Source organism: Colletes latitarsis, chromosome 4 (genome assembly GCF_051014445.1).
Source record: "Colletes latitarsis isolate SP2378_abdomen chromosome 4, iyColLati1, whole genome shotgun sequence".
Taxonomy (NCBI): Eukaryota; Metazoa; Arthropoda; class Insecta; order Hymenoptera; family Colletidae; genus Colletes; species Colletes latitarsis.
The window spans coordinates 41,611,960-41,639,069 of NC_135137.1; the positions used below are offsets into that span (position 1 = coordinate 41,611,960).

At 31.9% G+C, this 27,110-nt stretch overlaps 6 protein-coding genes and 1 long non-coding RNA gene across 14 annotated transcripts; 3 read left to right on the forward strand and 4 right to left on the reverse strand.

Annotated features, from left to right (window-relative positions):
* On the forward strand, positions 1-2,286 carry LOC143341286 (D-beta-hydroxybutyrate dehydrogenase, mitochondrial). Of its 3 annotated transcripts, XM_076764116.1 has the most exons (6): positions 1-216; positions 614-697; positions 778-952; positions 1,046-1,167; positions 1,564-1,668; positions 1,748-2,286. In XM_076764116.1, exons 1-6 carry the CDS (start codon positions 1-3, stop codon positions 2,144-2,146), a joined length of 1,101 nt encoding a protein of 366 aa, XP_076620231.1. In that variant the 3' UTR covers positions 2,147-2,286. The 3 variants fall into 3 exon arrangements, with proteins under 3 accessions (XP_076620231.1, XP_076620230.1, XP_076620232.1); XM_076764115.1 differs by having other exon boundaries at positions 778-1,167; XM_076764117.1 differs by having other exon boundaries at positions 84-216; positions 590-697; positions 778-1,167.
* Positions 2,287-3,312: 1,026 nt separating this feature from the next.
* On the forward strand, positions 3,313-6,815 carry Lnk (SH2B adapter-like protein Lnk). Of its 3 annotated transcripts, XR_013079578.1 has the most exons (6): positions 3,313-3,684; positions 3,893-4,773; positions 4,849-5,048; positions 5,147-5,482; positions 5,577-5,626; positions 6,486-6,574. XR_013079578.1 is itself a non-coding variant. In XM_076764113.1 (5 exons), exons 1-5 carry the CDS (start codon positions 3,323-3,325, stop codon positions 6,621-6,623), a joined length of 1,833 nt encoding a protein of 610 aa, XP_076620228.1. In that variant the 5' UTR covers positions 3,313-3,322; the 3' UTR covers positions 6,624-6,815. The 3 variants fall into 3 exon arrangements, 2 of the variants coding, with proteins under 2 accessions (XP_076620228.1, XP_076620229.1); XM_076764113.1 differs by lacking the exon at positions 5,577-5,626 and having other exon boundaries at positions 5,147-5,398; positions 6,486-6,815; XM_076764114.1 differs by lacking the exon at positions 5,577-5,626 and having other exon boundaries at positions 6,486-6,627.
* Positions 3,486-6,926, reverse strand: LOC143341292 (uncharacterized). Its single transcript, XR_013079580.1, has 6 exons — positions 6,790-6,926; positions 6,612-6,700; positions 6,467-6,536; positions 5,250-5,336; positions 3,872-4,044; positions 3,486-3,697 (listed from the first exon to the last, which is right to left on the reverse strand). It is a non-coding gene; the product is annotated as an uncharacterized LOC143341292 (long non-coding RNA).
* Positions 6,927-8,569: 1,643 nt separating this feature from the next.
* Positions 8,570-9,677, forward strand: Atox1 (Antioxidant 1 copper chaperone). Its single transcript, XM_076764121.1, has 3 exons — positions 8,570-8,988; positions 9,050-9,125; positions 9,335-9,677. Exons 1-3 carry the CDS (start codon positions 8,977-8,979, stop codon positions 9,463-9,465), a joined length of 219 nt encoding a protein of 72 aa, XP_076620236.1. The 5' UTR covers positions 8,570-8,976; the 3' UTR covers positions 9,466-9,677.
* On the reverse strand, positions 9,416-11,514 carry Poc1 (Proteome of centrioles 1). The gene is made up of 5 exons (XM_076764118.1): positions 11,118-11,514; positions 10,820-11,030; positions 10,530-10,729; positions 10,160-10,453; positions 9,416-10,074 (listed from the first exon to the last, which is right to left on the reverse strand). The coding sequence occupies exons 1-5, from the start codon at positions 11,463-11,465 to the stop codon at positions 10,000-10,002; spliced, it is 1,128 nt and encodes a 375-aa protein (XP_076620233.1). The 5' UTR covers positions 11,466-11,514; the 3' UTR covers positions 9,416-9,999.
* Positions 11,515-12,238: 724 nt separating this feature from the next.
* On the reverse strand, positions 12,239-16,872 carry Capr (caprin family member). Of its 2 annotated transcripts, none has more exons than XM_076763686.1 (6): positions 16,714-16,872; positions 15,723-15,941; positions 15,282-15,629; positions 14,426-15,166; positions 14,056-14,350; positions 12,239-13,982 (listed from the first exon to the last, which is right to left on the reverse strand). In XM_076763686.1, the coding sequence occupies exons 1-6, from the start codon at positions 16,825-16,827 to the stop codon at positions 13,747-13,749; spliced, it is 1,953 nt and encodes a 650-aa protein (XP_076619801.1). In that variant the 5' UTR covers positions 16,828-16,872; the 3' UTR covers positions 12,239-13,746. The 2 variants fall into 2 exon arrangements, with proteins under 2 accessions (XP_076619801.1, XP_076619802.1); XM_076763687.1 differs by lacking the exon at positions 16,714-16,872 and adding an exon at positions 16,592-16,709.
* A 479-nt stretch (positions 16,873-17,351) lies between these two features.
* On the reverse strand, positions 17,352-26,659 carry LOC143340929 (uncharacterized). 3 transcript variants are annotated; one of them, XM_076763365.1, is made up of 10 exons: positions 26,050-26,659; positions 22,026-25,636; positions 21,525-21,934; positions 21,422-21,448; positions 21,150-21,287; positions 20,970-21,091; positions 20,767-20,891; positions 20,393-20,676; positions 20,118-20,300; positions 17,352-20,035 (listed from the first exon to the last, which is right to left on the reverse strand). In XM_076763365.1, exons 2-10 carry the CDS (start codon positions 25,387-25,389, stop codon positions 19,784-19,786), a joined length of 4,905 nt encoding a protein of 1,634 aa, XP_076619480.1. In that variant the 5' UTR covers positions 25,390-25,636; positions 26,050-26,659; the 3' UTR covers positions 17,352-19,783. The 3 variants fall into 3 exon arrangements, with proteins under 3 accessions (XP_076619480.1, XP_076619479.1, XP_076619481.1); XM_076763364.1 differs by having other exon boundaries at positions 21,525-21,937; XM_076763366.1 differs by lacking the exon at positions 21,422-21,448 and having other exon boundaries at positions 21,525-21,937.
* Positions 26,660-27,110: the final 451 nt, after the last annotated feature.

Consider the following 27,110-nt stretch of genomic DNA (forward strand, 5'->3'; position numbering starts at 1 on the left):
ATGCCTTTACCAAGTGGATATAAAGAACCAGATGACAGTCAAACATGGGAATTGGCAGAAAGGTGTCTTCTTCCAATTGCATTTTCACATGCAGTTGCAGTCATCTTAGCAACTGTATTAAATACATTAGGTATATCACAAACATCTAGTTTTGTGCTTTTTCTCTTATTATTAGTCATATCCATAGGATCTACACTATTCTACCACAACTTAAAGGTATGTTATTTAAATTATATATATATTTGCTATTAGTTTAAGTAAAATTATATCAACAAACGTGAACTACTTATTTCTATAATTAATCAGTAGAAACATTAAAGTAAATTGCATGAACATGTTTTAGGACCAAAAGTCAATATTATTACTAATTTGCAACTATATCCAATAATGTTATATAAAAATTCTACTATTTAAATAATCAAAAGAAAATTGTAACAGATTTTCTATGTTTGCATGCAGAAAAGCTTAAAGTACCCATGACATTTTCTAATGTAACAATAAACTGTACTTAATTACCTATATATAATATTTTCTCCTTAATCCCAATGCAAATAACATACTGATATAAATAAATATTTTATAATATTAGTACATACAGATGTAAATGGTGCAGGTAACTGCTGCAGGAAAAGCAGTTCTTATTACAGGATGTGATTCAAGAGTTGGATATACATTGAGTAAACAATTAGATGAATTGGTAAAATGAACTTTATATACTATTATTAGTAATATTATCATCTATTCATATTTTTATACACATAGAATTTATTTTTTAAGGGATTTACAGTTTTTGCTGGATTTAGTACTAAAGAAGAAAATGAAGACGTGATGCAGAAGTTAAAGCAAGAAGCTTCTGGTAGATTACATGTATTACAATTAGATGTTACTAGTGAACATGATATTCATTCAACTTTTCTTTATGTAAATGAAAACTTACCAGATGGTGCACCAGGTTTAAAATTACACTTTCCATTAAACATTCAAAGTTGTTTATTCAATGTGTATACCAAAACTCACATATTTCATTATATGTATTCTACATTAGGATTATGGGCATTGATACATGCTGCAGCTTGGGTAACTTTAGGTGAATGCGAATGGGTGCCTTCTTCAGTTTTAAAACGCAGCATAGACATAAATTTCATAGGTCTTGCTCGATTAACTCAGGTAACCCTATCGGTATATTATAATATATAAATATACAAATTATTGAAACAATACACTAACAAAATGATAGCTACTTTTCAAAATAATAATATTATCTCTCCAGTAGTTTTTAATAGGTTAGGGTACCATATGCAATAGTAAAAGAATTCATTATAATTGTTAATTTAATGTTTTATAAATTAATAACCAGAACAATTTAAAATTATGTTATTTGATCTTATATTGAATTTTAATGTTACACAGGGTACCTTAACCTATTACAAATTTTTAAGGAGGCCGCGAAATGTTTTTGAATGTATTATCAAGTTACAATTTTTTAATCTATCGATAAATGTAAATACAAAATTGCCCTAAAAAGTTCAGCAATTAATAATCTTGATAATTTTCTATTTAAAGGTTTTTTTACCTCTGATTAGAAGATCAAAAGGTCGTGTTGTGTTAGTCAGCAGTCTCTTAGCTCGTATACCAAGTCCCGTTCGAGGCATTTATTGCGCAGTTAAGGTAAATTAATGTTTTAAATTAATAATACCTTATTTTATTAAATATGTATGTATAAAGTAACCCTCCATGTGTATAATAGGCTGCAGTTGAAGCTTGGGGAACCTGTCTTAGATTGGAAATGAGAAGATGGGGAGTAGATGTAGTTATTGTTGAAACAGGTGAATATGTATCTGGGAATGCATGGTTAAAAAATAACAGTTCACTGTTGGAACAAGCTAGAGAAATGTGGACCCAGTTAGATCCTCAGACTCGCAAAGAATATGGACAAGAATTATTTCAAAAAGAAATGTTAGCCCTGGAGAAATATACTCAAGGTCCAGAAGCAGATTTGACACCAGTAACCAGAGCTTTAACCGATGGTGTTATAAAAACTTTTCCTATTAGAAGGTACACACCAGTTTCTCGTAAAGAAAGGATACAGGCTTTGTGTAGTGATTATCTTCCAAAACCAGTTTACGACATATTATATACAAATTAATTAGAAATAGAGGTGATCAGATACAATTAAAAGAAAAAGAATGTTTAATATTATCTAAAGTTTAATAAACACTGCCATGGCTTCAATATAACTATAATATTTACGTCAATAAAAGCAACGAAAAACCTAAATACGAAAAATCCCAAATAATATTTTTTTACAGAGGTAATTTACTTAAAAATGTTCCATAGAATTATTAAATCGTACATGAATATAAAATTATAAACGCGTGCATGCACAAAGATCGTACAAATATTAGAAACTGATATTCAATTTATTATGTTATATTAGATTATATACACATAACTATTTAGTTCATTATACGAATTGACAAAGAATGCATCTAGGGAACATTATCTATTGAAACGGGATGTAATTTAGCGTAGGTAAACAAGTTCCATTATACATAAATGACAGTTAAATAAGTTATTAATATACTTGTTAATACAAATATTTGTAATTACAAAATGTACTAACTTAATCTAAACACTTTATAATGAAAATTATAATAAAATAATATTTACTGTCTTTACCTTCTTTGTCCGCTTTCCACTTCACCAGTTTGAAACTCTCCATGAAACTGCCATTTTTGTCAACATTTTTCGAATGCATTTACACTCCATGCAAGATAGATCGCGCTAGTGGTTTCATCGGTTCCATATTTCATAATGTCGGTAAAAATATTTCCGCAAAATAAAGATTTTGTTACACAAAATTGAGAAAAATAACAATATGGTCAATTCTTCGATTCATTGATTACGTTAATAAGAAACTAAAGCGAAAATGTATCGATCGTTTATAATTAGTTAAAATACTCTTTGATCGGTTTTCGTTAATCCACTCTTTTCCAAAGAAACATTCGGCCATGCGATAAAAAAGAAAGGTCAATTACTTCGGCGGAAATGTTACCTGTTCGTTTCTTTTAAAAGGAAGTGTGTTTTATCGTTCGACCACTATAATCGGTAATTAATTTCGATTAATAACAGTATCCGCTACTACGCGATCTTGTTTTTATTCCAACGTATATATACAAGACGAAGTTCAATACATGCGTGCGTGCATACGTGCTTGTGTGCTTTCCACACATACGAGTTTCACGGTGTGTAAAGAAATTCGCGGTGGCTGTATAGTGGCAGGGGGAGGTCTTTAGCCCCCTTCGTGAGGCAGACGCCGGTAATGAGTTTTTATACTATAACTGCGGCGACACCGACGACAGGCACAATAATATCAACAACAACGATAACAACAACGACGACGGCAGCAGCGGTAGCGGTAACAGCGACGACGACGGCTACGTCGACAACAACAACGGCGCCGGCGGTTGCCGTGTCGCCCGAAGCTGCACCTGGTTGGATAGAATTCTGTGAGAGACACGCCCGCGCTTCAGCTTCTGATTTTGCTAAGGCTTTTTGTACCTATGTCAGTTTAAACTTGCCCGAAAGTGCCAGATCGAATCTCTCTCACCGTGATTTTTTAAGGAAATTCGTCGAAAGCTTCTGTGAACACTTTGAAAGCGAATACTTGCGTCGTACAGTCAGGTCTGTTGTAATCCTAAAAAATATATTCTTTAATTAGTAAATTTCTTTCATATTTTATTCAAAATTTATATTTGACTATTTGAATATTTCCTAAATTAATATTGTTGTTTATATACATCAATATTCATTCTACGTACATAAAAATTAGAAGCTAAATTAAAATGAACTGTATAAAATTGTGACTTACTTTGTTTATTATATTTTACAGGCCTCCATCTTTGTACAATACAAGACATACAACAATCAATGATAGGGATATTAATGTTGTAAGTCAAAACAATAGTGCTCCTATTCGCACTTCATCCCATGAAGAATTTAGTGATTATTCTGAACATGATGGGGATGCAATATCACCAAAACCTGCACATAAACCTTTTTTTCGTCGCTTGTCTTTTAAAGGGCTTAAGAAAGGTAAAAGTTTTTTTCATAAGCAACAAAGCGATGAAGTGGAACTATCCCATAGTGAACATCGTAGGGACAAACACTCGAAAACTAAACTCTCAAAGATTGTGGTAGAATGTAGAAAAGAAGGCATTGTTAATTCCTTAATGGGAGAAAATATTGATGGTACTCAGAAATGGGAAAAATCTAGACTTGCCTTAATAAAAGCAATTGGCGGATATATGTTAGAATTTTATTCTCCTCCAAAAGCAGTAAAACCACGTAGTGGTGTGTTTTGTTCTGCAATAATAGAAGCTAGAGAAACAACTGCTCTGGAAATGCCAGATCATGAAAATACATTTGTGTTAAAAACACAAAATATGGAATTTGTAATAGAAGCTCATGATTCAAATGACATGAGGTCGTGGTTAGCTACTATTAAATATTGTATGCGCACAGTTCAACAAAATGCAATGAATCCAAGTTCTGGAACAGATGCTACTGGAGACTCTTTAGGACATGGTTTGTTAGCTGTTGGTAATGAAGGAGATAGATTGAGAGCTAATTCTGCAAGTAAAAGTTCTCGATCTGCAACACATGAACATGGAGATGAGACACCAAACAATCCACCAGAAATACCTCCAAGACTTCGTACAAGAAGTAATAGCAATTTGGAATTATGTTCATCGCAACAAGATATTGAACAAAGTAAGTATTTTTATCTATGAAAAGCACATGAAATTGTGTAATTTACAGATTAGAGAAAATTAAATTTCATTACAGTGGCTACAAATGATGGTGAAATGGATTTGTCAAGCAGCTTAAGAGAGTATCCATGGTTTCATGGAACTCTTCCTAGGTCAGATGCAGCACAACTTGTTTTGCATAGTGCTGCTAATGGTCATGGCGTCTTTCTTGTTCGCCAAAGTGAAACAAGAAAAGGAGAATTTGTACTAACTTTTAATTTTCAAGGCAGGGCAAAGGTAAAATTAGTGTTTAATTAAACTATATTATAATCCAATTAAAGTTATATAAAATAATTCGTCCTTTTTTTCTTTCTTTTTCCTAATTTAAATTGCAGCATTTACGTATGACATTAAATGACCAAGGTCACTGTCGAGTTCAGCATCTTTGCTTTCCTGCCATATATGATATGCTTGAACACTTCCGTCAAAATGCCATACCTCTTGAATCTGGTGGAACTGCAGATGTAACTTTGACAGAGTTTGTTGTGGCGAATCATACTACACGATCAAGTCATCATAATGTAACTGGAACAAACCAACAACAATTACAAGAAAGAAGACCTCCAGCAGCCCCGGAGCCCAGAGAAGTAAGAGTCAGCAGTGGAAGTCTAACTCCTCTTGAGTGAACGCGAGTGGCCAACACCCACAGTCTGAAGTCTAATCTACAGACAGTGAGTAAATAACCAACTAAAGTGATGCACCCATTTTTCGTGCGGCTGGAAATATATACATACATACTAAATTAATATTCGTGTGTCCGCAAAGGTTTCATCAGTTCCTTAGTAGTTCATGTAGTGCCATATTCGGATTATTTTGTAAGTATTCAAACACTATTACCTCTTTTGTTTAAAATGTAAATTGTTTTATATTATTAATGTGTCATTTATTTGTTGCTAATGTTTCTTTTTTACTTATCTATAATGGTAAATATTATAATATGTAATGTTTCTTTAGTAATTAATGATATTCTCTTTTTTTTATCAAAATTATACGATACTTTACATTTTTATATTCAAACAGAATTTTATACATACTATTTTTTACTTTCTCTATTAATAATTTATTACAAAATACTGTAATTTATGTATTTCCGTTTTAAAATAAATTTATATAAATTTTGCATACTCGCTATGTTATTTTATGAAAAACAATTAATTATCTTGTTACTTTCACTGTTTTTTATTTTCATAATATTTTTTAATAGTTTTATATTAAGTGTATGTACTCATAAATTTTAAATCCGAATGTGGAAACTTCGTAGAATGTAACCAAATATTTTTATACATATAACTGGTATTATGACAGGAGTAATTGTTAAAAATGTAACATGCCTCATGTCAAATGTGTGACAATTCTTAGCATTGAAGAACTTTTTGGATATTATGAAAGACAATGATGCTCAACAAGTATGACCGTGGGGCAAGGAGCTCGCTTTTGTACATAAAATATTCTTAAAATTTCTGGTTTCCTCTGTTTAATTATTCTAATGTTATTTTCTACTCTCTTTTTAAAAAAAAACCTTCGACTTTTCAATACTACAAATTAATTAGGACGAAGATCAGTTCATGCCATATTGCTTATTATGATTTTTAATCCAGAAAATTTAAGAAAAATTTCGGTTACTTCAGTTGAAAAAATTTTAAACTAATAATCACCTATTTGTTAATAATATAGGTGCGTACATATGGAGGTTCTATAAGAACACGTATAGAATCACTGGAAAGACTGGAACAACAAAACAACATTGTGGAACAACAAAGTTCATCATCATCTAGTGGTAGAGCCATTCAAAATACTTACAGTTTTTTTTGACAATGGATTCACAATACTCTACCATCAAGCTATAGCCCAGTTAGACTTCTAGATTAAGTACTTTCTCCATTAACTCACTAAAAAAAAAAAAGGCAGAGCCTTTAAGCTGGGCTTATAACTACATATTATTCTAAAAGGTCACTTAAAAGTGTATTATTCCACTTACATAAATAATATATTTTCTCAAATCGACTGCTTCCAATTTTTCCAATCTCGCAAGAAAAGTTTCCAAGAATATATTCATTGAAATGTTTTTGTTAAATTTTGCAAGTAGAATTTAGATTCTCGAATGTAACAGTTTTATGGATATAGTCTTTAAAATGATATAATACACAAATCATTTCAGAACTTTAATAAGATTTAAAACATGATTTTTACAATTTTTCCTTTACGTACGTTCAGATATACTAACTCCTCTTTTCGTAAATCGCAACTTTTTTAACTGTATTTTAGGGGTATGCGAAAACCTGAAATTTCAATTATCTGAGCCTCGGGTCGGGCGAGATTCCGAAAATATCTTACGACATAAGAATATTGAAATTCACGAAATTTTAGATACATGATCGTACATTTTAAACGTGTAATAACTACTTAATTATAGTGTAATTATCATGTGATTACCATTGAATAACATCAAGAATATGAACAGTTTCTTTCTGTAATGTCAAATTTTGTTCCAAATCGTGTTTCGGATACCCGGAATTTTAGGAATTCTGATATTCTTACATCGTGACGTACTTTTGGGATCTTGGCCTGATTCGACCTGACATTCTCGGGTTCTCGCACATCCCTACTGTATTCTATTGAAGCGATTGAAAGAATATTTTAAGACTATAGAAAATAATCCATTATGATAATTAATTCACTTAAGCGTATGTACTTAAACAGTGTTAAATGTAAAAGAAATCATGTATCTAAATGTACATGCGAATTAGTCTTCTTTTATATGTAAATTTATTGCAGGAAATTTTTCTAGTACGACTTCCTCCTTTCTCCTATAAACAACAAACCGTATTAATAGAAACCAATGTTGATGTATTTACACAGTGCTCTGGTTAAACTTTGTTCTAAGGAATCGAGTTCTAGGTATATCAAACTAGTCCCAATATTTTAAATAATTATTAATCTTATTATACATCCCCGTATAAATACATCGATTTGTTAAGAGAATAATTTGACTATAATACTAAATGTAAATAAAAGTAAAACACAGTAAGTACAATTCTATATTATTTTAAAATAAGATTCTGTTTCACAATGTACTAAGTGACGAAGAAAATTAACAAATTAATATTTAAGAATTATTCATAATATTATAAAACAATTTAATTGAATATACAAAATAAGGTTATAAATAAATAAATAATTATGCTGATAATATCGATATCACAAAACATAATTAATAAAAAAAATGCAGAAAGTATTAAAAAAAATACAAAAATATTTTTGTTAATAAAAGCAGAACTGATTACTGTGATACAAATTTTTTTTGCGCAATATTAAAGTATAATTTCGTTGTCACAATCATAATATTTCTTTTACATCTAAAGAAGAAATACGAGTCTGAAGATAACACTTTAATTGTAAATTTCAGAAATCTCAATCTAAAATATAATTCTTGTTATGAAAATTATATACAAAACTGTATTTAAATGTTTAGATATCGTAAAAGAGAAAAATAAAACTACTTTCCATTTTAAAACTGACTTTTTATAAATTAAAGAAATAAAAAACTCATTAGACGTAATAAAAACTCACGCTAGGCTTTGATACAAATTAAAAATTTTGAAAATTAAAATTGCTGCCATAGAACGCATGTATGTAAACATAATAATATAATAAATTTAAAAAAAGCTAATATAAATAAAAATCCAACTATTTAATTATCAAATATATTTACAAGATATATTTCTTTAGAATCATATTATTTTTCTTAAATTTTATAAATAGCTAGGGACATGTTTCACTTGGATACGAACGGTTGCATCCATATGTTAACCTATATCTGTAATTATACAGTGTATCGTATCAAGTGAATTGACATTTTACTTTTCTGGGACGGTACATGTACATTTTTAATTATTATCCAAAAAATTAATGTTTCTGTTAATTATTTTACATCTGGTATCAATGATGTACGTTTAAGAAAAACAATATCAGCGATATTTATAAATATATAACTAGAAACAAGTAAATTTAAGAATACTCGATTAGTATTAGAATAATTGTGCATTATCGTCTTAAAAATTAGATAAGAGTTATATATGGTTCAATTATAAATACTGTGTCGTACTTGTTATGTACAACAGTTGCAAGGCGCCACGTCATTCGACAAGTACACACGATTATTGGCATGGCATCTCAGGTAATAAAGCTTCTTAATTCAGTGCGAGAATAAAAAATAAACTAAATAATATAAATTTAAGGTATACGAATTCAATGTAGAAATGACGTGCGACGGATGCGCTAATGCTGTAACAAATGTACTTAATAAAAAGGAAGGTACTGATCAATATTATATAGATAAGACATTTTCACAACGTTAATTTAATAATTAAGTTTACGTTTTACTTCAATTTTAAATAAAATTGTGTATTTTAATTTCAGTTATTTAAATATGATATTTAAAATTTATAAGACTTAAAATGTCTTGAAAACATGCCTGCGAAAGTAGATACATATGTTGTAATTTTACTTAAATTAATTTCTAGGTGTTACTGACATTAAAATTGATTTAGAAGGAAGAAAGGTATCTGTAACATCTATACTTCCTTCTGATGAGGTATTACAAGTTATTAAGAAAACTGGAAAGCAGTGCCAATTCTTAGGAGTAAAAAAATAAATATAATACAGACCTAATAACTATTTTTGGAGAATTAATGATTTTATTTATAAAAAATCATTAAATAAAGACTACGACTAATAAAATAAGTTTCAAATCATGTAAAGACACAAATGAATTTCAGAGAAACATGAACTCAATTTTAAACATGTATTTCAAAAATATATATGTATGTATATAAATAAAATAACCAGTCAACTTCATAAATAAAATATATTTTACTTATTTCCTTAATTCTTTGTGGCGTTGCCTCCTATGCACGCCACCAGAGGGATCGCACCTCTCACAAGCATTCGACCAACCCCTCCGTTACTATACAAGATGTTCGGCCACCCCTGGGAAAAATTTTAATAGAGGATTCTAGAGGCCAAAATAAGACGATAATCAAGAATACCAATTTGTTGATAGAGGCTTCGTTAAAAAGTTATTAATAATTAAATTCAAAAATTTCAAATAGTTCTGGAAAAATTATTTTCGGTTGCGGGGGTCAATTGCAATCATTTTTGGTGAATAGACATACCCTCGAAATCCTACCTACTTTCTAGAAAAAATAAAACAATGCCTTCTAGTATTTTGTAAATTTAGTTTATCGAATTTTGTATTTAATAGCTAAAATAATAAAAGATTGTAAATTATGTGTCAAATAAATTGTATAAAAATTCTATATTGATATATGAAATCATATAATAGTTACTACTTCTTCTCCTTTTTCTTCTTCTTCTTCCTGTTCCAAAACATCATTACCTTTATGTAATTTTTCATCTTTGATATTGGATGTTAATTTTTTAGTGGATAAAAGTAAATGACAGGGAATTTTACGATCAATATCATCTTTATCAAAATTAGTTTTCCATATTAATAATTGACGATCTGCTCCACCAGAAGCAAAAACTTCCCCATTAGAAGAGAATGTTATTGATGTTACACTTGTACCATTTGCATGCCCTTTAAGTGTATAAATTGGACGACCCTCTAATAAATCTAAAACCTGTTTTAGAATTTTGAACACATCCAATGTAGATAACTGTATAAAATACGTAAATATATAATATAATATAATCTACCTTCATTGTGGAATCATCAGAAGCAGTTAACATGAAATTTCCTTTAGGATGAAATTTGATCATGTTTACAGGACCTTTATGAGTTGCATAATGTTGATATAAAGAAGAAGAACGCAAATCAAACAATTTAATACTACCAGTCATATTTGCAGATCCAATAACAGAGCCGCTTGGATGAAATTCCACATGTGTGCTATAAGCTAATAAAATTATTTATTTTGTATGTCAGTTTCTAAAGTATTATTTTTGTGAAAATCCAAAAAGACTTAAAATAAGGGCACATTTTATACCTTTTATATCATTAAAAGTTTTAATACATTGTCCACTAGTAAAATCCCACAATTTTATTGTTTTATCATCACTACAGGAGACTATAAGTCTACCATCCAAAGAAAATCTAGCACATCTGACCCAACTTGTGTGACTTACTAAAGACATCAAAAATTTTCTTTGACACACAGTCCATAATTTAATGCTTTTATCGTCTGATGCAGTAAGTAACTATATCAATGTATACATAAATTAAAATAATTTACAAATATCAAATTAATAAATGATTAACTTTATTGTCATTTAAAATACTAATACCTTCTCTCCATCTGGACTAAATTCTACTGATCTAATAGCCCCTGAATGTGCTTTGAACTCTAAACATTGACCTGTTACTTTAGGGACCCAAATTCTGACAGACCTATCTTTAGATACACTAGCTATGACTTCTCCTGATGGTGCATAGGTAACATCATTAATAGCATCTTTATGTCCTAAAAATCTGTAAGCCCTTACAGACTCCTTAAGATTCCATATTATTAAAGTTTTATCCAAACTACTTGATACAAGTTGAGTGGTTTCAGGATGAAAACATAAACTTGTAATAATATTGTTGTGGCCTTTAAAATGTCTTTCAATTGAAGGATCACAAGCAGTTTCAATCATTGTTCTAATGTAACAAATAAATTAAATAGAGTTACAATGAAATACTTTCTCACACTTTTTAGAAGTTTTATAGTAGATTCCTCACGTTAACCGTGTATACATTAATTCATGAATAAAAACACTAACAAGTTTTAAAATTACGTTCATTCGAATCAAAACAATTTTTGACTACTGTAATCAATTGAGGTACTTATCGTTTGTGTTGCCAGCCGGGGTCTCTACGCATGCACAGTAGGTGAAACACGCGTGCAAACCGATGTACCGACATTGGAACACTGAACCTGGCATACGGCGTAAAATCTTCCGATTGGTAGAATGATAGTGGAAACACCGTATTCCACCAATCAGAAGACTTAAACATAGTATTACACGATGAATTTCGAATTGAGGTTTTTATTCTGAAAACCGAAAAAGATATGTTTGTATTCTTTAAAACATTCTCTACAAAATATGGATTTTCCATTCTGGATATTGTAACATTTAACACACCAATAAGTTATTAAAGATCGCGGTGTAACTCGTTTTAAATAATCTACCTTAGGATTGCACATAGTATACAAAACACAGCAGCTAAAGCCTAGATAACAGAGTTGAACATTTCAGTTTCATTGAGACGAATGATTAATAAATATATCGATGAATTGCTTATCTCGTATTGAAAGGATTAAACAATCAGTTTACCTATATACTAAATTACCACACATTTATACCATAGGCAAATAACATAAATAGATATAAAAGTACAAAGAAAAAAATAGGGACTATCATACAAATACGATTAATCAAACGCTTTATTCCATTTTTTTTATTTGAGAACAAGCTGAAGAGTGAATCGTTGCTTCCTCGTGTTGACAATGAGTACGATAGATAGGCTAGTTAGCAGGGTTGAATTAGATCTTTATTTGGAAGATACATAGGTATTCATAGGATATTTGAACATAACTGTAGATGGAGGTGATTAAACACAAATGTACAAACGAAATACAATACGGTACTCCTTATCACGTGTTTGGCGGTGTGAACGTGGCTTTTTATCAGTGGCGTAGTCAAACACGCCTTCTCTGGCTCTAGTCAGTAATTGTACACTCAACTTACATGCTAAAGCTCCGCACTATCGCTTCTTTTCGTTTAAAAATAATCATATATATTTTGCGATAAAAAAAATCAGGTAATGTTGCTTCATAAACTAGACATTGCACTGCAATCTCTTTTACTTGACAATCTGCGTGAGCGACCGTAAAGAATTTTGGAATCACACAGAAAAAACAGAAGAGGGAGCGACATAAATCGTAGTAAACATAGAACGTCTTTCACAAAGAACGTTTTTAGAGATTTGCGTATCACGCATTTTTATCTCTTCCAACTACTAAATCTCGATAACTTTTAACTTTCTAAATACTTCACAAATTCATAGACCGAAAGTGGAATATGAAGTTAAGAAGATATATAGCGCTAGAAGGCATTGCTCACTGTATCCTCTTTTTTCTGGTATCTTAAAAAATTCTCTAGAACGATACGCCGCAAGACAAAGAGATGGTCGTGCAGATCATCTATTCGTGTAGTCATTTTAATGTTATTCTTTAAATACATCCTTGTGTCTTTGCGTGAAATGCTTGTATGAGTTCTCATTTTTTTTGTATTTTTTTTATAATAAAATTATATTTCTAATCTTTGTTGATCAGCTGTTGTTGCCCTGTGAAAACTGCCTTCTGTCACAACACAATAATACTTGCATGGTGGGTTCACACTTCTGAATTTGGTTGATCTCTTCTTATATCACAATGCATAATTATTTCGTTAATATTAATAGGATCTTTTCCCTGATAATCGCAGTTACCAAATTCAAATGCAAAATTTTGGTTATTCAATGTCTTATTTAAGAAATATCCTAAGCCGTAAAAAAGTACATCAAATGTGTCTTTTTGTATCAATTTATTCTTTTCTATCGTTTTAAAACGATTAAATGCAATATTTTCAGGTATAAAACCACGCAACATCAGCATTTTTTTTCTTATTGTAATGCACATAAAGACACAATTAATTAGTCGTTTACGTTCTTTTGTATATTTGACAAAACCATCGAACAACAATCTTAAATGTTAAAGTTGCTACTTTATGTATTAAAATTCGCGTACACGACTTGTTGTGTGCAAAATTCACTTTGCCCAAGTTTTACTCGTGCTAAAAATACGACTTAGGTTCTTTCATAAATAGACAATTGAATTATGATCTTACAGCATTATTATAATGTTTCACTGTGCATTGCTCTATCGCATTTTTATTACTGTGGCGTGTGAGGTTTACCACGGGGCACATAACCGCCACGGTTTCCTCCCCTTTGGCCACGAAACTGTCCTCGACTACCTCTGTCCATGCCACGCTCACCTCGCGGAACTCCTCTCTGTCCACCACCACCCCTCTTATAGCCAGAGTTATAACCACTGTTTCCGTCATTATTTCCCCAGGAACGTTGTTGATACCCATTTTGATAATTGCTATCATTACGATAATATGTTCCTAAAAAGAAAATTTATATTTAATGAAATATAGTCTTGAAAAATTAATAACATATTTTGTTTATATTGTTTACCTTGTCCACCTCGTCCATTTTGTTGATAACCACCGCCCCGGCCCTTTCCATTGTACCCATTAGAATTACCTCTCCTTCCACCCCTTCCCTTATATCCACCACGCTGTTGGTCACCCCAAGCTTGTTGAGACGTTTGTTGCTGCGGTTGTTGCGTATCTTGAATAGGTTGTTGTGATTGATCTGCTTGATTCCAATCGTTAGACTCAGTCATTTGACACCAATCTATAGATTCGTTTGGTTGTTCCAATTCTGTTTCTGGTGCTGTTGTTTCTTCTTGATTTTCTTCAATTTTTTCCTACAGAACAATTCAATATTATAATTATTATAAAAATAGCAAATTAATGCACATTTAATATCAAATTGAGTTTACCTCTGCAGGTTGTTGTTGATTTTCTTGTTGGTGTTCAAAATTCTGTGTTTGTGCTTGTTGCGTAGGAGTTTGTTGTTGTGGTTGCTGTTGAAAGTTTGCAGGATGTTGTGGACTATATTGTATATTTGGTTGTTGGTGAGATGGTGGCATTGGAATAGGTGGAGGTGGATTAGGATTAGCAAATCCAGGAATGTGGGACATGTCCTGTGGTGGTTGATGTTGATATATCACCTGTTGTGCTACTACTGGTGCATTTGCAAAGTTTTGATTTGTAAATGTTTGTGAAGGAATAGGTGCATTTACAGCAGCAGGAATGTGTGAAACAATAGGTGTCTGTGACGTGACATCTGGTGAATCGAGCTCCGATTCTTGCAGAAAAAAGAAATTCGGTGTACCTATAACATCATTAATTCTAGGAGCCTGTGGTGGCTGTTGCTGAGGTTGAGATTGCTGTGGTTGTTGTGGCTGTGGTGGAGGAACGAATCCTGCAGCAGTTGTGTAGTAAGATGTTTCAACTGGTGCAGCCGGATGCGGTGGAATGGGTTGTGCTACTACGGGAATAGGACCAGTAACCGGACCAGTGCCAGAAACAACAGGGATAGGAGCAACTTGCACTGGAAAATTAGGAATAGGAATCATAGACTCTGGTGGAATGTGTCTGTCATTACTATTATATTCTTCATTGACTTGTTCTGGTACAGGAGTATCTGATATTTGTGTCTCTGTAACTGCTTCTGTAACCTGTAAAGAAAAATTTAACAAAGTAACTTTTAGTATTGTTTTCTTTCTTCTCCACATTTAGTTCAACTCAAGTCAATTTCAAATCTAAAATTATGATACAAACACTACAACTTACTTCTTCTACTGCAGCTTCAGTTTCACGAACTTGATCGAAATAGCCACACTGGTTAATAGAAGAGATAATTTCTTTTAATTTGTTGTATGTTGTACCAACAACTTCTCTTTGCTTTCCATCGACAATGGCCACATAATGTTCTGCTACTTTTTGTATTTGCTCAAGAAATGGTGGTTCACCTTCTTCACGTTGATGTTTCATCAGTACTTCATTATATAGACTGTCCAAGTACTTCAAATCTTCTTTTGATAATTTCACAGCTCCATTCTTTCCAGCAAGAAAGTCTTCTCTAACACATTCTGTTCCCAAGTTCATGAGTGCATCTTGAATAAGAAGAACCTCTCTCACCTATATAAACATGCATGAAATATTTGACAAACCTTGATACAAGGTTACTTGTATTATGATGTTAAAATTACAAGGATAGACTCTTTAATTTACTTTTGCAATATCTTGTTGCATTCTTTCAATAGCTTCTTTTCTAGCCAATTTTTTCTGTTGTTTAAATGCATCGTGTGCAATAGCAACAATTTGTTTATATAGTTCCCGTGTAATATCCAATGTTTGTAATACTTCATCATATTTGGCCACTGCTGTCTTTTGATCTGCATTTAGTTCTCCACCATTTTTCTGTTGATCTCTGTATGACTCTAATTTTGACTAAATACAAGATACATTATTAATAAAAGACATGTATTTTAAAAAGATATATAAGACAAATAATAAGATTAACTTGTATGTTACAAAAATATAACACACATACATACATAATTCATGTAAATATAAGTATAATTTTATGTGTACATATCTATATTACAAAATAAGAATATTAGAGTAGCACAAAAGATAGCTGTTTCACTACAACTTTCAACAAACTTTATATACAAAAACTTGTATGTAATTATTTCTATAGAAAAGCAATACACAACACGATTTATTAATGTACTATCAGAATTTAGAAAACTATATTCGCGCAAATTCCAATAATGAGGACAGGCAAAGAACTACCTACCAGTGTATTAGAGTACAATTTGTATACGCATATTTTTTAATTAAATTGTTAACGTAATGCCGAAAGAAGGGTACTATTACACAATCTCGTTTACCGGCAGGAGCCTGAAAGCGTGTCACGTAAAGTTTTGTGCACATCTTTAGGAGATACCGCCATGACACGCGGTTCACACTAGGAAATTTAGATGTTTGAACGTTCAAAGAACTATAATGTTGCTATAAATCAGTTTCAACGAGAAGAGTACAATAACAAAGTATCACAATAAGAGTTAGTTGATCTTTGTATAATCATTAGATACCTACGAATTCTCAAGCGTGAGCACATGGCGTATCCAATCATGGCGGATCACACCGTGAAAGCCATCTAACTGACAGATAGTTTTCTCACACTTATTTGCGTATGTATCCTTCGAATACTCACCTTACGCTTTTCAAGATTCCGTATCTTATGTTCGATAACGATGATCGCCTGGCGTATGGGTTCTACGGTCTCCGTAGAGGCCTGTTTCTCTAGTTTAGGGTTGGCAGAAGGCATCCTTCACGGGCAACAAACGCAAACTGGAAATCAGAATAAGAACGAAGTCGCGGGATACAGGGGCAGGGGAAGTGGTTAAGTTCAGCGCATGCTCAGTCCAATGTGATACCTAACCTCGATGCCAGTGACGTATCAATTTTTCATTAGAACCCTTTTCTTAATATACAAATTACGACAATATTATGAATCTTTAAGTCGTTAATGCTATGTATTAAAACATAAAAAATTCGAATTCTTGTATCGTACAAATTACTTGCAAGAATTGAAATTTTTTAAATACATTTTAATCTTTTGTTATTAAAAAATAAACGAATTCGTCCGTGTTACATTCTAAATTATTACATATCTTTTCATAGTTACAAATGCACCATAAACTTATAATTGCGATATATGTTAAAATAACATTAAAAACAGATAAAGCAGCAATACTAAAGCAGTTTTATAAAATTTTTAATTTTATTGAAAAAGATTCATAAAAACATAAATTATGAGAGTAATATTCCACTATAATATAATATGTATATTTTGATCGTATCTTTTTTTTAAATCGTAATAATAAAAATACTGTAACTTCTCGGTATCGTTCAAAAATTTTTATACCCGATCTTCAACATGTTCAAGAAAGCAATAAGAAAATTATAATTAAACAAATAAAGGTACGCTTTTCTATTTTCAAAGTAAATACAATGTAATAATAATATTAATTTCTACAATTATGACAATAACGATTTTAATGTAAGCTAGTGCTATATATAATACTTCAACTCGTAACTTTTCGTCACATCTATCGAAACAAATGACTGAGAAAGTAATCATGGCTATCCAATTAGGATGGACAGAAATTTTATAATTTTATTAAAGGATTTAGAAGGTGAATTGATATATGTATAAAAGCACCAACTTTGTATCGATACGAAATATTGCATGGCACATTTACTAGAAAGAAAATCTTTTATAACTGCATACTTTCCTTTATTGTTACTGCGTCAGTATCCAAATGCCCGCATTTTTAGGTTTCAAGTTAATAGTTTCCTCCAATAATTTATTATACAACTCGGTAAATCCGATAGTAATCACTAATACAATAATTTCAATTCATTATAGGCTATGAAAGATGTCTAAAGCCCTGTGGCTTTGTCGTAGCAGTCACCTGTCCTTACTATTATATTTTTACAATTTACAAATATAATTTGATATATCGTCTTCGAAAAATACATTCGCGCCACACACGCATATCACCACTCTCGTCTTTAGAGAATATCTTTTTCTTAACAAATCTAAAAACAGATCAAAAACTTAAACGATTTACGACTTAAACAATGATAATAATAGTCATAATGAAGATGATAATAATTATTTTAACATAATAATATTAATATGATTTGAAGTATAATATATAATGTACAGTAAAATTGTTAGTGAATATTACTCTATCGTTAGGTATTACCTATTGGAAGGAAAGCATTCATGGAAACATTCTTAGTGATAAAATATATTCAAACTTTAGAGTTTTCAAATTGTTTCTGGCGAAATAGAATTCATTTTTAACCTTACATCATTTTAACATTGCGACTATCGAGTAGATCGAGAATGCATTAGAAATAATGGAAATTTTATTAAACAGGTTTTACGTGTCTTTAAATAAAAACAAAATTCAAACTTATGATATAAATTAAATAAATATGGCAAATAATAAACAATGTAATTTTGCAAAATAAAATTAAAGATTTTAATCACTGATATTATCAGGATTTTTATGAAAATAGAAATATTTCTTAATGCAATATCCACTCATATTTTATATTTTTGATCAATATAAATGATTTAAAACGATGTAAAATGAGAATGTAGGCTTTGCATGTTAAAAGTCATTTTAACATGGAAGAATTTGAAAAGTAGTTTGAATTGTTAAGGTACTGCAATGGAAGAAATAATGCATACACTTGACAAGATTGTGTGTTGAGACATGAACCGAAGGTGTTTACAGAAGGAAATATTCCTAATCTTATTAAAAGTACCTTTATGTACAAATGTTCTACAAGATGTCTAAAGTGTTTCAATAAAAGAACAATGCATATTTTCAAAATATTGCCTTTAGTATAAAGCATTTTGTTTAAAGAATGTTATTTTAAAATCACCACTTAATATTTTTATCGTGTTTTATACGCATCAATTTTATAGTTGTATGATCTGTTTATATACAAAGTAACATGAAGATGAATACCATTTACGTATGTTAAATCATTTAAAAAAATTACGAATAAGTTATTTTGTAAAAAAATGCACAATGAATTTAAAAATTACAATTAGAGGAACGAACGGCATAACAGTTTCTGTTTTTTTTTTACAGAGAATAGACCTTCATGGTTGCAAACAGTGTGATGTACGTAAATATATTACAGAAGGTCACAGCGTTCTATACGCCATATCACTTTGTATGTTTTATCTTAAAATCATTTGTCTTTCGTATTTTTTTCAGATCTTAACACTTCAGACCTCGATACTATATAAGATTATCACGATACAAATGCTAGAACTAAATGTCTATATTCACACATATATCTGTATATCTCTATTATTATGCTACTACAATGGCAAAGTTTGGGCTCATTTCTAATTCTTACGCGGGGATGAATATTTTACATATGTTTGTTATGTATTTTACATATGGTATTTATGCGCGAATCCTTTTCTTACTTACCCCGCTGTTTACTACTTCTTATCACTATCACTATAACCATAGTTTCTTGATTACACATTAATATTTAATTTCACCATTCGTCACAGCGTGTAGTATTAACTTGAATTAAATATTTACCATTCTCAAAATACAATATCCAATTGTTTGGTCTCGAGACTGGTGTTAAGTTTACATTTATAAAATCGATATATCACTAAACTCCTAACGGTTTTGTGACATGAAGATTAAACAGAACCAATGATTATCATAGCACCACTAAGATGGTATACTGCTCATTTGCACATTGCAAGACACTGTTTCAGAATTGTCTTCAGTTTTTTGTGTAGGCACCTGTGAATCGGAAGAATTAGCAGTCATTTCAGTTGTTTGCGTTGTTGAAACGTTTTCCGCCGTTTCTCCCACATTATACACTGAAGAGGATAAAGTAGATTTTGGATTTGCCTTTATTTTTGCTTGTTGTTCCAAATTATCTATCTCTGCCCAGATAGCTCTAACTTCTTTAAATAGCTGAAACATTGTATATTTGTTACATACTTGTTGTGTCTATATTAGCAGCAAAGATAATTTTAAAAATACATTTATTATTTACCTGATTCAACCATGTTTCATCAGCTAATAATTCATTTAATATAATCGTAGTATCTTTATGAGGATCTGCTACTCTTTTATCTGCTACTCTTCTTGCACACTCCAAAAACATCAAATATTTTTGATGCGCTACTTTATTGTACAGAGCTACCTTTGCCTGACATACCCGACATAATAAAAAATCCTAAAAATCATAGTGGTAAATTCGATCATAGAAATATTTTGCCATGTAAAAATAATAATAAAAAAAAAAATTAAAAATTATTTAAATAATACCTTTTCTTGAGGTATTCCTGGATCAGGCGGAGAACCTTCTAATGTAGTTGCATTATATGGTTGTCCATATAATAAAACTCTGGCATGAATTTTGGACTGTTGGCAACCGGCACAAGATTTTCCTTTGTACTCTGTAGAGGGTAAATCTTTGAGAACATTAAGGCATGGCCACGTTGATATTGCATTTATAACGTTTAATTGCCATTTCGTTGTCGACAGAAGACGACATTTTCGCTCTTCTGTCACTTCATCGACGGTCTTAACGTTTGATAGAAAATACTCGTCTGTGTAGAATGAAAAAGAAAAGCGCTTTATCATTGAAAATTATGTAGCCAAAATTATATTTCTTACGTATGTAGAAATGGTAATCATACCTTGTTCTTGAAATATTTCTGTAAGGAAATTAGAATCCAAAGCTTGTGAGATCAACGTTTGTATGTATACTTCAAAATTATCTTGATACTTTTCAGTTTCTTTCATGGATTTATCAATATATTCGCTAAAAAGTAAAAACAAAAAGAATGTGAATGTTTTCTTAAATTTATTTAATTATTATATACTTTAATTTGGAATCTACCTATCATCAATAATCATTTCATTTCTCAAGAATTCTACCACAGTCTCCGTCTTGCCTTGTTGCCAAAACTTTACCGGAACTTGTTGATATATATGACGATTTTGCGGTGCCCAACCCGAATACTATAAAAACAATCATATATGTATGTGAAAACTTCATAAAAGATAATCTATTTCTTACCGTAGATATGTTTCTGTACAAAGTCTTTCCATTGGATTTGAATGGCTCATATTTTTGGAGTAACGTTTTACCATCTATTCTCCAAAGTGCAGGATATTCTTCATTTAAATCTGTCTTGATTACAACAAATTCTCCAGACTGAAAGATATACAAGCTTGAAATTATATTAAGAATAAATTCCTTTAGAGATAAGTGACTATTTAATAAGTTTGTATTTAAACGTTATCGAAATTTAATTAAATTGCTTTGATATACATGTAAAAAAACATTACCGCATCTTCTGAAATATCCACAGAGCGCTGCATGCGATACATAAATATACATTTTTACATATCCATCTAATAAAGACGAATAACACAACATTAAAATGCGTACCTTAAATGGCGAAATATCAATATCTTCATCACTGATAGATGCTAAAAGTTTTTCATCTATTTTGCAAGACATCTTTCCTGTGACACCTCCGGTTTTCGAGTGCGTTTCATACTTTCTTCTACTAGATTTCTTTGAAACAACAACATCACCAAGAGAGTGATCATCTTCCTCTAAAGCTTTTCTGCTCTTTTTGGTTATAACGGGTCTTCCGCGTTTTTTCTTCTTTTCTTCCTCGTCTCCAACTAATTTTACAGCAGGCGTCCAAGCAGGATCAGAATCGGAATCACCTTGCTCTTCATCATTATCAAAGTAGTCTATACCCTGTTGCCGATCTAAAAACTGTTTTACTGAAGTTTTTTCCTTTGCTTTTCTTCTAGATGTTTCTCGTCTTGGAGGTAGAAGTAACGGATCTACTGTTAGAAAAATATTCAATTACAATGTGTAATATTATATTATAATATAAAAAAATAATAATATATGTATCTTATGAATTCTAATCACCTTCTTCGTGCTTTTTAGATGCTTTTCCAGATATCGCAAGCGTCGTTGCTTCTGTTTTTGCTGCTCTCCTTTTCCTATCTGTTAATCCTCCAAGTTTATTTGTTCGTCCCTTTTTAGACTTTCCTTCTGGTTTTGTAGTCACTATTTCTATTGTATTAGATGTACTTGTATTTGTTACTTTTTTCTCAGGTTTCTTAGGAGGAAATAGAAAATCATCGTCACTAGTAAAACCATCATCGCTTGAATCAAAATTATGTTTTTTCCGCTCCTTCGGTAATGGGAAATATCGAGGATCATTGGCATAATCGATTACTGGTGTTTCTTTAGGTGCTGGTGGTTTTTCTGATTGTGTTTTTACTGTTTCTCCATTCGTAGAACTTTCAACTGGTTTATTAGGTTCTACAGGAATATAAGGTTTCGACCTACTCCAAGTTGCTTTTCTACCACCACGAACTGCAGGTGGAGGTGAAGGTTCCCTTTCACCTTGTAAGAATTTTAAATAACTTGTCATAAATCCTGAATTGGGATCTTTACTGGGTTGTTTGAAGTCTTTATGTAATGAGCTCACAGTTTGAATAGGTTGTTGATTTTGTTGTAAAAAACCTAATTCCTCTTCGATATTAGGAACAATTACTTTAGGCTGATCATCTCTGACTTCTTGATTATAATTTGCATTTTGATTTGCTGTATTTTCACCAAAACCAATAGGCGTAATTTCAACGGAAGACTGAAATTCATGTGGGTGATGATGACTTGGAGGGATATGAAAAGCAGGAAAATATGGTATAGGAGGTGGAGCATGATGATGAGGAACCATCAGAGATTGATGCTGATGTGCTGGTGTACCAACGAAGTTACTTGAATGGTGTAAAGTTGATTGTGAACTAAAAGCACCTGATGTACTAGGAAACATTTTCGCAGGTGGAGGAGGTAAATTCCATCTTTCAAAATCAAAGTAACCATTCTGTTGTTGTTGATTCGTATTATGATGGGCAGGTGGTGGTATTCTACTTAAATATTCTGTCACTGTTGTTGTTCCACTTATTTCATTCAAAGAATTGTGTCCACTCTTTTCTAAACTCTTCCTTTTTTTATTGGCAGTGTCTACTTTACGACGTTCTTCTGCTTGTTTTTGTTGTTCAGTTGGAGCAACAGAAACAGTAGTTTGTTGTTGTACTTGACAAGAACCTTGTTGCAATGTCTGCAAATTCTTTACTATACTCATAGGGTCTCCTCTACAGCTGCTTAGATCCTGTAGAGTTACCTGGTTAGATTCAAAATATGTTTGTTGTCTATCTGAAACATTTATCACTCGTTGTACTTGTTGTTGAACTGGTAAAGTCTGAGGATTTATTTCAGCATTTCCACCAGTATATAAAGCAACAGAAAATTTTCTATTAGTGTTTGATTGCCGATTATCGTTTTCCCAGCACACTTGTTTCGGTGTTTGTGAAAACTCTTGTTGTTGTCTGTCATAATTTTTAGTATCTGTATTGTATGTAGTTTTATTTTCAGTAGTACCTAAAGCTCTCGTGATAACCGACGAATATACAACTTGTCCTTGCGATGCCGGTCGCGGCACAGTAACATCTAGTGGCGACGGAGGTGTAACTTGTTGTACAGCTCCTTTATATGGTGGTCCACCTGTACATTGATTTCCATTATTCTCGCCATGTTGTTGTAATGGTGAAGGAGATGATATTGTAGCCATTGGACTATTATACATAGGGTAAGCAGGACTTGGAACATGCCCTAATGGACTTGCTTGTGAATGTGCTTGTAATGGACTTGGCCTTCGTGGTACAACAACATTACAATCAGGTCCATTTTGAGTGGAATTATTAGAAGAGTAAACAGAATCCGTAGAGGTTGCAGATTTTGATCTCCCTGGATGATGATATTCTGAATCAGATCCTGCTAAGTAATGTCTATAAGATGTCTGTTGTTGCTGCTGTTGCTGCTGTTGACTTAAAACATGAAATTGTTGTTGCTGTTGTTGTTGTTGGGATTGCTGAGGATGGGTCTGTAAGTTATTGTTCGTTGGTGTTCTTTGATTACCAAGTTTCCCACTGGTATTTGTACAATTTGTACTATTTCCAGCTGTATAGTTCAAATTTCGCGAATCCATAATAGAAAAACTGATAGGAGATGATTGTGTATTATCTTGAGATGGTTGTTCGTTTCGTCTATGTTCACTGTGTGTATTTAATTCTGGATATATCTTCGTCTGCGCTTTAGTCTGAATACTTTGTTGAGATGTAGGAGTTGCTTTATTTGGTGGTGAAGCAAAATTACTATTTCGTGTCGACTGTTTATCTTGAACTTGCGAAGACACAGATCTGACAGAGGTATTTAAAAATATAGTCGTTGATGCAACTGATCTAGCAGATGGTTGAGGAATTCTATACTCTTTGCCAGCTGTATTACTTGGAGTCGAAACAATGCACGATTGTTGATGCTGAAGAGAAGGCTGCACCTTCCCATTAGAAGTTTGATTTCCATTACCAGCAGAATAATTATTTGCTAATGTTTCAGAACTAAAGGTAGTAGGTACTTGTTGAAAAAATGTTTGATTGTTATTTGCTTGAGACGTAGAAACCACTGATTTAACACTTACTGTCGGTGACTGAGGTCTAACACTTACTGCTTTTTTACTATCTGAGTAATTGGTTGATTTAAATTCAGCAGCAGAGACAGAAGGTGCTGGAAGCTGAGAATTTATATTATTTATAGTTTGTGTTGTAGCAAAATGAGAATTAAACGTATTTTCATAAACACCACCAGTTGGTTTTGTGGTAGATGACGGTCCTGGAGATGATGGAACAACACTTTCATGTGGCAAAATACCAAATGGACTTGGTAATTGAGCATTGTTTTGATGAGTCCAAGCTAATGTAGATGTGGGCGATGTAGCTGCACCCTGATGTTCGAAAAACGTTGGTTGGTGTGCTGAACTATAGTTCTCTCTTAGTACAGGGATATCAGATTCTGTCGTAGTATTCTGTTTTCCCACTGAAACTGCTTGTGCTTGAGCAAGAGCTTGTCTATGTTGTGTAACATAATGTGCCTGTTTAGAATTAGGATGATGAAACAGAGGTGAAAAGACATCATATCCCACAGGGGGTGGAGATAGGAACCCCCCTGGGTTAAATGGGGATGGTTGACCCGCCAGAGTTGCTGTTGTATGTGCTGCTTGTAAAAGTAACTGGGATGTTGTCGATGGGACTGCTTGAGTAGCAGCTGTTGCTAAGTGATGAGATACAAAGTCACTGCTTGTGCTTGAAGTCGTAGATTGAAATGTACTGGTTGCACTACCTGTGGCAAAACGATTATACGATGCATACCATGGACCAACGGGATCCATTACCCAAGCTTGGCACGGTAGTGCCTAGCCTGCTTGGTCCACGTATAGCAGGCTTTCGTGCGTAAAAATGTTACACATATACTTTGTGATATTCATAACATAACCTTTTGTCAAAACTTTTGTACGTCCATTTCTTGTGTATAAGTAAAAAACTATACTAAAAACTCTTTCACTGTATACATAGTCTATGAACTTTCATCCAATAATTAGGGCTGACAATATGATACAACAGCTCCTCCATTTTATTCTGAAAAATTAGATTATTCTTATATATGATTTAAAGATGAACATTATAAAAGTTATAGAACACAAACAACACAAATTATAATATTTCGTTATAATCTATACCAAATTAAGCAAAATTAATATATAAACAATTATTCGTAAATTTAAAAAGTCAATTCAAATCCCAATACAATTATTTACAAGTAAATTACCGTGACAATTACGAAAAAATTTTATGAAATCATATACATAGAATCCTTTAGATGTCATTTGGTGAGCAGAATGTCAAAGTTTGAATCACAACAATGGTATACATATTGTCACATTTTATTTCTTTTATTATATTACTTTTAAAATCACAAAATTATAAATCAATAAAACAAACTCACGATAACGAATAAACATATATACAATGTACAAATAAAAAGGACTCACGTTTTTCGTAAAATCCTTAATGTACCATAACAACACAATGTGTACTATCAAGGGTAGCAATGGAACCAGCGTTCCTCGATGTATTGCACGACTTGTACCGTTCGAAAATTGTAGAAACAGCAGTTTATATAAAAAGAAATTAATAACTGATGTGCGCCGTTTTTTAAGAAACGAAGAGAACCCAGTGTAGCGTCTTTTCATGTCCTATTGTAATAGGGTCCTTAGATGTTTCGTACATGCATAATCGGTTCTTATCAGAGGTAACAAAATCGCCACATTTATTACCAACAACAAATGTTGAAATGATAATTCTACCTTCAGCAATAAAGAGCCATATGTTTGGATACCGATTACATTTGCCGGTGTACAACAAGATATAACGTCTCGCCGAATAACACAATAAATATGGCTACACAAACTTCGCCAGCGCACGACACACGATCGGCTGGCACCGTGGTTACGCTCACATGATTTGACCATCCGAAGAAAAGTGTACATTCCGGGTACACCCTAGACCCGGTACTCACGCACACACTGCGGCGAGTTAACGTCGCATTAGCTCATTTATCGCGGGGAATCAAACAATGTTAACTCACAGTATCCATTATAGGCCGCCATTTTGAATCGAATCAACAATAGACTGCGCCATCTACCGATCGCGAAACAGAGAAGGGGATCAACAGGCGGGATTTTTCAAGAAAATCAGGGGCAAGCATCTTTTTTCTTAATTAATAACACCCCCACCTTACCTACAATAGTTTCATGAGCACTTCATAATTCTTCGTTAAAACAGATTTTTCATTAGAAACAACGTTTAATATGAAACATTTTTTACATTTCTATTTTTCTTCTATTACATAAAAGTTAAAGATAAAGGTAAATTTATAGTGGTAAATAGTAATAGTATAAACATATACAAAATACAAATGCATTACACATTTAACCTGTTGATCAGTAAAATAATTTTACAACTTTGTATTTTTAATATGATTTACATTTTACTTAAATAATTATTTTATTATTGTTTATGGATAAAAAAACAACCAATTTTAAAAACGTTA

Coding starts and splice junctions, on each gene's coding strand:
- LOC143341286 (XM_076764115.1), top strand. CDS start 1: ATGCCTTTACCAAGTGGATATAAAGAACCAGATGACAGTCAAACATGG. Junction 698..777: donor GTAAACAATTAGATGAATTG/GTAAAATGAACT, acceptor TTATTTTTTAAG/GGATTTACAGTTTTTGCTGG. Junction 1,168..1,563: donor GTCTTGCTCGATTAACTCAG/GTAACCCTATCG, acceptor TTCTATTTAAAG/GTTTTTTTACCTCTGATTAG.
- Lnk (XM_076764113.1), top strand. CDS start 3,323: ATGAGTTTTTATACTATAACTGCGGCGACACCGACGACAGGCACAATA. Junction 4,774..4,848: donor GCAACAAGATATTGAACAAA/GTAAGTATTTTT, acceptor ATTTCATTACAG/TGGCTACAAATGATGGTGAA. Junction 5,049..5,146: donor ATTTTCAAGGCAGGGCAAAG/GTAAAATTAGTG, acceptor TTTAAATTGCAG/CATTTACGTATGACATTAAA.
- Atox1 (XM_076764121.1), top strand. Junction 9,126..9,334: donor TGTACTTAATAAAAAGGAAG/GTACTGATCAAT, acceptor ATTAATTTCTAG/GTGTTACTGACATTAAAATT.
- Poc1 (XM_076764118.1), bottom strand. CDS start 11,465: ATGATTGAAACTGCTTGTGATCCTTCAATTGAAAGACATTTTAAAGGC. Junction 10,454..10,529: donor CTGATGATTCCACAATGAAG/GTAGATTATATT, acceptor ATTCTAAAACAG/GTTTTAGATTTATTAGAGGG. Junction 10,075..10,159: donor AAGAAAAAGGAGAAGAAGTA/GTAACTATTATA, acceptor TTATTATTTTAG/CTATTAAATACAAAATTCGA.
- Capr (XM_076763686.1), bottom strand. CDS start 16,827: ATGCCTTCTGCCAACCCTAAACTAGAGAAACAGGCCTCTACGGAGACC. Junction 15,630..15,722: donor TGCAACAAGATATTGCAAAA/GTAAATTAAAGA, acceptor ATGTTTATATAG/GTGAGAGAGGTTCTTCTTAT. Junction 13,983..14,055: donor AAATGGACGAGGTGGACAAG/GTAAACAATATA, acceptor TTTTCTTTTTAG/GAACATATTATCGTAATGAT.
- LOC143340929 (XM_076763364.1), bottom strand. CDS start 25,389: ATGGATCCCGTTGGTCCATGGTATGCATCGTATAATCGTTTTGCCACA. Junction 20,892..20,969: donor GAAATGATTATTGATGATAG/GTAGATTCCAAA, acceptor TTTACTTTTTAG/CGAATATATTGATAAATCCA. Junction 20,677..20,766: donor AGAAATATTTCAAGAACAAG/GTATGATTACCA, acceptor CATTCTACACAG/ACGAGTATTTTCTATCAAAC.